The sequence below is a fragment of the Barbatula barbatula genome (assembly GCF_947034865.1).
Source record: "Barbatula barbatula genome assembly, chromosome: 16".
Lineage (NCBI taxonomy): Eukaryota > Metazoa > Chordata > Actinopteri > Cypriniformes > Nemacheilidae > Barbatula > Barbatula barbatula.
In genome coordinates this window covers 984,094-994,065 of record NC_136779.1, presented here as the reverse complement: position 1 = coordinate 994,065, position 9,972 = coordinate 984,094, and the positions used below count along the sequence as shown (strand labels likewise).

Below are 9,972 nucleotides of genomic sequence, written 5' to 3'. Positions count from 1 at the left end.
GTTGTTAACGCAATGCTCTTAGCACTGAGATACAGGAAAGATAGTCATTTAAGAGTTTTCTGCCAAGTGGATTTATATTAGTGTGATGTAAAATAATTTTAGTGAAACCCTTGTGATAATATTAATGCTTGAACGGAGGTAAGAGTGAACTTTACGACCTAGTCAACATGCCCTCATAATTGCCGTTACGTGCTAGTTGGCCAAATACATTTTCAATAAATTTCTAGCAATATTCTAGCAAATAAATGTTCGGACGCATTAAAACAACTACAACTTTTGTAATCCTTTCAAGCACTCTTACAAGTTTCATCTACTCAATCATGCTTTCTTTAAGTCGCACAAACTCTCTCTCTCTCTCTCTCTCTATATATATATATATATATATATATATATATATATATATATATATATATATATATATATAGAGAGAGAGAGAGAGAGAGTTTGTGCGACTTAAAGAAAGCATGATTGAGTAGATGAAACTATATATATATATATCCTAATTCAGAACGAGATTATGTCGCATCTGAAAATTGGAGCGCATGCGTTTATCTGCATCTCATGTCCTCTGAACAGACTTGGCGTTTGGTGGTCCATGTGATGTTTAATACACAATTACATTGATAAACCTTTCCTGGCCTGTAAAAGCATTCTAGTGACTGAATACAACAAACTGGATTTGATGAAGCAGCTAAACGCAGAAAAGTCATACGGACGCATGCTGAATAAGACTCGATACTCGATGCGAAGTCAAAATATTAAACACTTTAGGGGGAAACGTATAGCCTAAATGTTTACGTCTCTGGGAATAAGTGCAAGAGACATATATCCTATCATATCATTATTCGTCCGGAATAAATATAATTTCAGAAACTGAAATGTCTTTTACTGTAACACTGATCTCTGAATGGCAGTGTCATTCTTCTGTTTCAGACTGAATGCATAATAAAAACAATTCTCACCTGACAAAAGCATTTTAACCAGCTCAGCAACATTGTTCAGAGAAGTGAAAGGTAAATAAAACATTTCTCACGCAAAAGAGGCACAGTATCATCACTTGATAACAATCACACCGAAAAGTTTTATTTTTTCCCACACAAAAGAATTACACAATTATACAATTTATAGGCAGCTTATGACGCCAAGAAACAGAAAAACAGCAAACTTCTGATTTCTGCACCGTTTCCTGAGTCAAGTCAATTAATTTAATTATTAAATCAATGTTATATTAAATATTATTATTGATTCTTATTGGCAAACAGTAAGAATTAATTGTATAGAGCTGCAATCTGCGTGGCATTAATTAAAATGAGAAGATGAATTGCATGTATAATGTTGCTGTTTTTTGTGTGTAAATCTACTGAAGGAAGGACAGTCGATTATTTTCACATGTGACAACACGATCAGAATGCTTCTGTTGTGTTTTAATGAATACGTATTATATGTGCACGATTTGAAGTTGGACCACTACTGGAAGCAGGACTAATCTCTTAACAATACCAATTACTCTTCTCGTTTGATGTTGATTGAGTGTATCTATGGTTTAAATCACTTGACTTTATTGTTGATATCTGTTGTGAACTGGTTGCCGGTCACTGTGTGTTCTGATATTACATTGACAATAAAACAGATCCTGTTTGTGTTCATCAGAATTAACAGGACACACAGCAACACTGTATGGTCAAATCACAGCTTTGATCCTATACAGGCATTTCAGCACCACATAAAAAAACATTGAGATTAGAATCCTTAATGTCCCAATGCTAATCAATATAGGACGTTAACCCAACACGTAATATTACAGAAAAAAGAAAACAGGGGAATGTACTTTTACAGGGAAAAATACTTTTTGGGGAATAAAATACAGTTTTCTTTTATGGCACCCCACCCCAAGCCTTTTTTTTACAGAAAAAACAAACAAATAAAAAACAAAAACAGGGGAAACTATTTAATATATATCCTATAATATTATAGGGAAATAATATATATTTTGGGCTATATTTTAGTTTTTCCAGTTGACAGAAACGTTTATTATTTTGCAGGTTTCTTTGACAGTTAAACACAGTGCAAAACTGTGAACTTTATTCATAAAATATGACAAATTTAACACTTCTTGAAATGTTGTCCTCTCAAACTATTGCAAATTAATTTATTATTATTTTACATGGCACTTAAATGCCGACATACGACCCAACATTAAATGATACATACGTCCCTTGTTCACCCACTTAAAACAAAGAGCTACATATAAACGAAATCAAGATTGTTTACCTGTAAATGCATTCAGTATTATTTCATACATATTTTAAACATTAGATGAATTTAATTGGAAACTTAGCTCTTGGTTAAGCCACCTGCTATGGTTAAAAGATAATCTTTAGATTTTAGTGTTTAATGAATAAAATACATTTGAAACATTTGGCAAGGGGAAGGGCTAAAAACATTCCCCTGCGAAATGAGAGATCACTACTACTGTAACGATCACCAGCTGGAGTGCCCTTGAGAACCACCAGAGGGCACTCCACATCAGACTATTTATCACTCACTCACAAACTACATTTCCCATAACTCACTGCCTGGACTCATCATCACTGTGTCTCATCACCCTGTTAGTATCAGCCTATTTATACCATGTTCGCTTATTCACACACTGCAAAGTTTTGTTTAGTGCATCTCCGAGCATTCACCCTGGTTTCTTGTCTTTTGGTTTTTTTTATTTCTTGGCCTGTTCCCTGGATTACACTTTTGCCTCTGGTCCCTGCCTGTTGTGTTTGTTTCTTTGTTTGGACTGCCTGTCTGTCTGTGTATGACCTTTGCTTGTTATTTGGATAACGCCTTTGGATTGCCCACAAATAAAGCAGCATCTGGATCTAACCTGCGTGTCTCGGAGCAGTTTCATGACAACTACACTGTCATACGTCATAATAAATCACTGATAACTTGGATATGTTTATCACAAACTTCTAAAATGCTGCTGTACACTATAGTCATTTCAGTTTTGTGGATTACAGCCTAAAAAGTGACCCTGAACTTTTTCATCAAAAGCAGCCCACCACAGACCCCTGTTCGTTCTTTCCGGAGTGCGGTTGCAAGCGGGCCTAGGGTAGAAATGCAATTGGACCTTATTCATTTACTAATACATCTATATTATCTATTTTGGAGTTAAATATTATGGCAAAATGAATATAGTGTTTAATTTATTATTGTACGCTGCGTAGTCTTCACTCTTAAATATAAATGTACCTAAAAGGTTCTTCACAGCGATGCTATAGAAGAACCAAAAATGGTTCCACAAGGGAACCATTCAGTCAAAGGTTCTGTAAAGAACCATCTCTTTTTTACTTTTTGAAGGTTTTTTATTGAACCAAAATGGTCTTCAATGACATCGAAGAACGTTTTTTACCTTGTCCCAAAATGGCAGGAGTGAGATCTCCATCATTTACTCAAGACAACTAATCTGATCCCAGAACGTTTCATTATCAATGTCATTCTGAGAAATAAAAAAAAATATTATCTTATTTTATCTTGTCTTGTTTGTTAGCATACTTCTTTCCTCCACTCAAATCACATTTCAATCATAAATCACAAACCGCTTCATTCTAGTAAATCCAAAGAGTCCATTTATTCAGAATTGAGCTAATTGATTCCTATGATTTATTCTTTATTACTTATGACCATTTATGTGCCAGCGTTTTTTCTCCCGACTGTAACCATAGAAAGTACAGGAAATTTATGGCATTTTATTCTGTAAAGAACATTAGAAATTGTTTATTGTAAAAATACAAACAGAATGGAATTAAACAAACTGTGTCCTAGAAATATATTGATGATGATTACTCATTGGACAATTTAGGCAAATTGTTTCATAAAAGATTTCATATTTAAAAATTATATTAATTTGACTGTTAGTAAAAATAAAACCCAAAATTAAACTATCACATTCAGCAAGACAAGTGTCCTTTCCTTGTGCATGCTCTACTTTTAACATGTATTTTCTATGAGCAACTTTCATCATTTTCCCATAAGGAGTGAATTATACGGATTACGCACTGGCACTTTCACTGAAGACTTCTGTCATGGCCTCCATGATGCTGTAACAGAGAACAGTTTAGCTTAATAAGACATGCAAACGTTTATAGAGCCATAATCTGTGAATAGCAACTTTTCCAAATGCAAAACATTTTCCAGATTTTTAAACATAATTCACAAGTACTGTAAAAGCAAGCTCAGTAAACCCAGTGGTATCATTTTTGACCGACTGGATACTGAAGGCATCTGAATGGATTGGAATTGGCCAATCAATCAGACAGTCAATCAAAAACATTGGTGAATGATGTTTAATAGTGTTGTGATGAACATACTGCTCAGCTTTAACTCCACGTTCCAAGAGACGAGCAATGTCTTGCATGTAGAACAGGTCGTAATGAAACTGAGTGAGAGAGAAACACAAGCAAATATAAAGGAGAGGCAGAGAGAATCTGTCTTCCTCATGTTAACAAAACAACTGAAATATTTTGCTGTGTTGTTCACCTCTTCCTTATGCCAGTCAAAACAGGTTGACCTGAAATGTTCGGCTACAGTTTTCAGTGCAAGTAAATCGATTGCAGATCTCAAACCTCCGCCAGAAAGATCCTGTACAACGCCAGGAAAGAAGCGCTCGCGGACAGACTTTACTTTTCTTTCCATTTCAGCTTTATTCTGTAAGATAATGATTTAACACAGAGATCTTATTAATCAGATCGTTTCCAAGATCTTTACGCTTATTGTAATTTAGTAGCACACAGCGATTGTGCAATGCTGTCGTGAGCTTGATAGATATGAATTACACCTATGATGTACTGTATATGAATCAATAGACATCAAACCTGATGAAGAGCATCGAGGTCTCTGATCAGATCTTGTTTCTTAACATAATTCGGTTCTCTATCAATCCTATGCCTCAAGATCTTGAATGGCACTTCATGGTTATTGGTCAAATCAGTCAACACAAGCTTCTGAGCTTTAGTCCTCGTCTGAACGGCCTGAGGGGTGTTCCTCAAAAACACACTGATTGGACATTCACCAATTGTCTAAAGAAAGGTCAGACAAAAAACACTAGAAAAAGACACTGGTATTGGTGACAAGTAAGTGAATGTAAAGTTTCATTTATTAGTGTTTTTACCTTGTCTCCAAATTGGCAGGAGTAAGACTCTTTCATATTTTCCTGAAGATAGCTAAACTGATCCCGGAATGTTGCTCTATTAAGGTCATTCTGAAAAATGTAAAATATATTTATATGTACTTATTTGTTAGCATAATTATTTTGAATCAAATTCCGCTAAAGACAAACCGCTTCAATGTGGGACATCCACAAAGCTGAGAACTCATCAGCGAGATAGGTGTTCCTCCCACAGTCCACATTACAGGCATGGCTTTCCTCTTTTGCTCCAGATGCAGTCACTGCGTACACTGGAGACACAGTTACATACTTTATTATTTGTGCTCAGAACAAACCTTTCACAATTATTTCTGTAAATCACCCAATACCTGACTGTATGGTTAGGCATTAGACCTGTTTTATCATTTAAAAAAATCATTATAACTCAATAATTCCTCTTTTCTTACCACGAATGTCACCTGGGAGTTGATCGAACATTGATCCAGAATAACAGGATTCCATATAGATCACCATCTGCACCCCACAAAAGGGTTGGAGTGGTATTACAGAGGTATAAACATGATAGGACACCATATTTTTTTCATGCTTTAAAAAAAGAACCACATCTGGTATACGTAAAAAGTTTGTAAAGTGTAAAAAATTTGTATGCACCTTTGCGAACTTGTTATCCCTCGCCATTTTCTTGATGGTTTTAATGAGATCATCGGCATGTAGCTGCAGGAAAAAGCTAAAATACATCATCCTAAACTTAGTTGTTAAATGCTGTACAATGAGTGCGTGTACCTACACAAAAAAACAGATATCTAAAAAAATAGCTTATAAAAGAAACCTGTTTTCACACATTTACATGCATATGCATGCGCAGAAAACCACATTTACATGGATGTTTGAGACTTGTCTTCTTGTGTGCAGTGACTTCACCATCAATAGTCCAGCTATAAAAAAATGCTGCAGGAAATCTGTCAGAAGCTGTTTTTTTATATCTCTTCTCATGTCTGCAGTACCTGCAAATCCAACAACTGTTTTTATTTTCAGCCAACTGACGAGCGAGACCCGGCTATCAAGATTGTTTTCACTCCGTCAAAATGGGCCTTTTTGTTGGCAATCGGCGTATGTGTGCGTAATGTAAACAACAAGAAGGGATTCATGCGATGATGTATTGTATGCTGGTGCTGTAGTTCCATTTCCACTCCAGCAGCATTTTCTCGTACAGCTGTATATTTCTTTTATACATTTGATTAAACTAAATACCGTTTAAAGATAAGATGTGTGCAATAACTACTGTATAGCTACTCAAGATCAATATGAGATTGGCAGAAACTGAGTGTGTTGCCCGAGCTTTAACTGAATAAGGTTATACTGTAGCCTACTGTCCACCACAAATGGAAAACAGATCTAACAACGTACAAAATACAGGCAATAACAAAAAAGGCAGCTTAAATTTGTCTGTGTAATGGGTAAACTGGACTCAAAACACAAAGCAGCAAGCCTTCTATGCCACTGCAAGAACCGCACTGGCGCAGAAAGCTGTTATACGGTTTGTCCCCTTATACTTTTATGACAGGGGTGTTTTATATACGATGAAAACAAATTATACTGTAGATACTTGGCTTTGCTCTCTCAAAGCAAACACATGTGCATTTGGTAAATGAGCAAAAAAAAGTTTAGCTGTGGCTCAGTTGAAAGAGCATGGCACTAGCAAACGCAAAGGTCATGGGTTCGATTCCAGTGATGGCACAGACTTTGAAACAAATGTATAGTACAATGCAATGTAAGTCACTTTGGATAAAAGCATCTGCCAAATGTATAAATGTCAAAACTACCTGTGCCGATTTGTTTTTTTCAATTTATGGTGAAAAAATAACTTATTTTGGCATTTTCATGACCTTATACATTAGTAGCATAATCAGAGTAAATTTGCATTTAACTCACAATACATTTACTCACTTATCTATTTATAGGTAATTTTGCAAGTCGATCACAAAAACATGGCCTAGTAATGAAAGGTTTTGGTATATGATAAACATTATTTGAATCATGCCAATTCTTGCTTTAAGATTCTCATAAAAAAACTGTGGTTCCACACATTATATCGTGACTACAAATGAAGAGATTTCTTGCAAAAACAGATAACTGTTTATATTAATTTATATCATAAATTGTGTTTTGTGCTATATCATGTTTTTATTGTGGTTTATTGTGTAAGTTTCTTTGTTATTATTAAATCAAAACAACCTTACTGCAGTTGATTGGTGCACAATAAATAAAAACATGATCTGCTTTTGCTAATTTATCTTTAGATGTAAACACATATTGGGGCTTATGGGATCGAAATCATTACACTAAAAATTTTTTACCCTTAAAGTTTTTTCAGGAAAGCAAAATTGGCCTGGACATCCATGATCTGACAGGTAGATGAATATCGTGTCATTTCTTCCACTGTATGACAAAAAAAGCATACATTTACTACTCTCATTTACATTATCATTTAAAATTAATCTCATTTATACCATTATACTGTTATAAGAATTCTTTGATCATGTGAAAGGGAGATTTTTTTCACAAACAAACCTTCTAATGACTTTTGGATTTTTCTTTGTCACAGCACTGCGGTCTCCTTGGAGTGCAGCCAGAAAGTTTTCAGGTGTCACTTCCTGTAAGACAGTCAGTAATCTGCTCAGATACAGGAAGACATTTTTGTTTTGTGTTTGATAAAAAGAACACTACCTTTCCAGTGTAATCTTTCGGAACCCCTGGATACACATTTGGTCCGTCTGGTTTATTGATAATGTTCCCAGGACAAGGGTTGCTTTGAAAGCAGAAAATATAATGTGCATACATTTTTTTGGCAGTACACTTTATGCCCTCATCATATATGCATCCTAATACACTGGATACAATATTTTACACGGGTGATTTAAATGGTACAGCATGACGGTAAAGATCTTTGTCAATAACGCGATACATCTGCTAATCTGCTATAAATTACTTTCACATGAATTTCAAGCCAGCAGGTCTCTTACTCATCATTATTAGCGATGTCGTCATACATCATCACCACGATCTGATCATCAGGAATCCCATTCTGATGTACTATCTGATAGGCGTGACAGACATCAGCCTGAAATGAAAGTATAATTTGGTAAGGCTTCGCACTAGTAACAGCCCAGAGAAAGCACATAGAAAATAAATGAATCCCCTGCAAGTCCAACGATAAATTTAGGCCACAAACCTGGTGCCGGTAGTTATCCCATGTCTTTGAACCAGCTACAAGCATTACCCACTGTTTTCCATTTGCTGCCGCCATCTTAACAGCGAAGTCTAATTCAGTTAGAAAACAGTGCCTTAATGAAATGCATAAATTGCCATATTCGTCATAACATTTAACAATATAGTAACAGTCATATATGAACAGTGCATGAAGTGTGAAGAAGGATATACATTCTACAATGTGAACAGTGCTTTTGTTCACAAGATTACATTGCATACCTGTATGGACTGTCGGATGATCCTTTCGTTGCCAGATGCACAATCATTTCCAACATCTTTGTTTATATACCGAAGAGAACACACAAGATGACTTATATCAACCAATCAGAGCTCTTACCCTAACCCTGACCTCCTCCCCCCCCCCCGGGATGTTCAGGTTCATAGGAATGTTGTTCTAAAAAAACAGAAATACAACCTGAAACTGAGGTGATGTAATCTGGACAGAGATTTCAGTTGGTCGTCAAACACCACTCACATGTTCCTGAACATTTGTTTGTGAGTATGCGCAATCCCAACAGGAATTGCTAGTGCCACTGAGCTACAGGAAAGCATTGGTAGGTGTTAGAGTTGAGGATTCAAGGTGGTATTCATTTCATGGGGTGGCCAGGTTCTGTCATAGAATTCTGACTCTACTGCAGGATGTTTAAGCTGAAATTTCCTTAAACAAAACATGTGAGAGGTGATTTGCATCATTGTACCTGACTCAATGCACTCTGAACCGTCCTGCATGAGTCAACCAGCCTGACGCTGTAAAACTTTACAGACTAGTACATGCTAACTACTACATTTTCACTAGAAATGAGGCTTTATATTCATGTTCAACGATATGAACGATATTGTTAACAGAATGATCAGGTTTCTCTTTGGTGCATTTTTGATCCATCTCAATTCCGTAACACTTGAATGACCACTTGTAAAAAGCATTTAACAGTACTTTAGAGTATTGCCATGTCAAATCAACCAATAGCTTGTTTGCAATCGTGCGGTTTTGATGTTGCATGAACATGAAGTGCAGATGGAGGGCAGGAAGTGATTTTCTCCATATAGGAATTTACTATCACAAACTCGAAATGCCTCTGTTTTGCATCGTTTATGGTTGTTCAAATCAATCAAAGGTATTTTTATTGTGTAGCAAATGCCGTTGTTCATGAAGGGGGAAATGCGAGTATTGACTGCAAAACAGAAGAAAAAGTGCCTTGTAAACATGGATCTGCGGTCGGGAGAAGCAGAGTCTTATAAATGTCTAAAACACTTTAACATGCTTTAACGTATTCCAAACAACAACCAGGAAAGCCCACATTTCTGTCCAAGGTTATTTGTAATAAACAATAGCTGCTGTTAAAATAACTATTCCTTGTTAAGCAGATAAACTTTATAATGAACTTTGAATGAGAACAAGCTTAACGTGAGACTATTTTCCAATGCTTGCAACTCAAGAAGTATTAAATACATCCATTTCAAACAACATTTTTAGATTAAGATTCTTAAAAAACTTTTGGGAACTGCATTAACAAAGCCCTATATGGCACAATTCCAGAGATGTG

At 35.7% G+C, this 9,972-nt stretch overlaps 1 protein-coding gene across 1 annotated transcript; it reads right to left on the bottom strand.

Annotated features, from left to right (window-relative positions):
- Positions 1 to 3,599: 3,599 nt before the first annotated feature.
- Positions 3,600 to 8,680, bottom strand: LOC306906082 (legumain-like). The gene is made up of 14 exons (XM_079477186.1): positions 8,648 to 8,680; positions 8,391 to 8,479; positions 8,182 to 8,279; positions 7,886 to 7,967; positions 7,730 to 7,812; positions 7,516 to 7,597; positions 5,810 to 5,872; positions 5,605 to 5,671; positions 5,330 to 5,448; positions 5,162 to 5,251; positions 4,866 to 5,069; positions 4,531 to 4,698; positions 4,362 to 4,429; positions 3,600 to 4,091 (listed from the first exon to the last, which is right to left on the bottom strand). Exons 2-14 carry the CDS (start codon positions 8,463 to 8,465, stop codon positions 4,043 to 4,045), a joined length of 1,248 nt encoding a protein of 415 aa, XP_079333312.1. The 5' UTR covers positions 8,466 to 8,479; positions 8,648 to 8,680; the 3' UTR covers positions 3,600 to 4,042.
- Positions 8,681 to 9,972: the final 1,292 nt, after the last annotated feature.

Bases quoted from the DNA above. Each gene is read 5' to 3' on its own strand.
- LOC306906082 (XM_079477186.1), bottom strand. From the start codon at position 8,465: ATGGCGGCAGCAAATGGAAAACAGTGGGTAATGCTTGTAGCTGGTTCA. The intron at 8,280-8,390 runs GTTTGTGGCCTA...CTTTCATTTCAG, and splicing joins GGGATAACTACCGGCACCAG to GCTGATGTCTGTCACGCCTA. The intron at 5,252-5,329 runs GTTTGTCTTTAG...TACATTTTTCAG, and splicing joins GGATGTCCCACATTGAAGCG to AATGACCTTAATAGAGCAAC.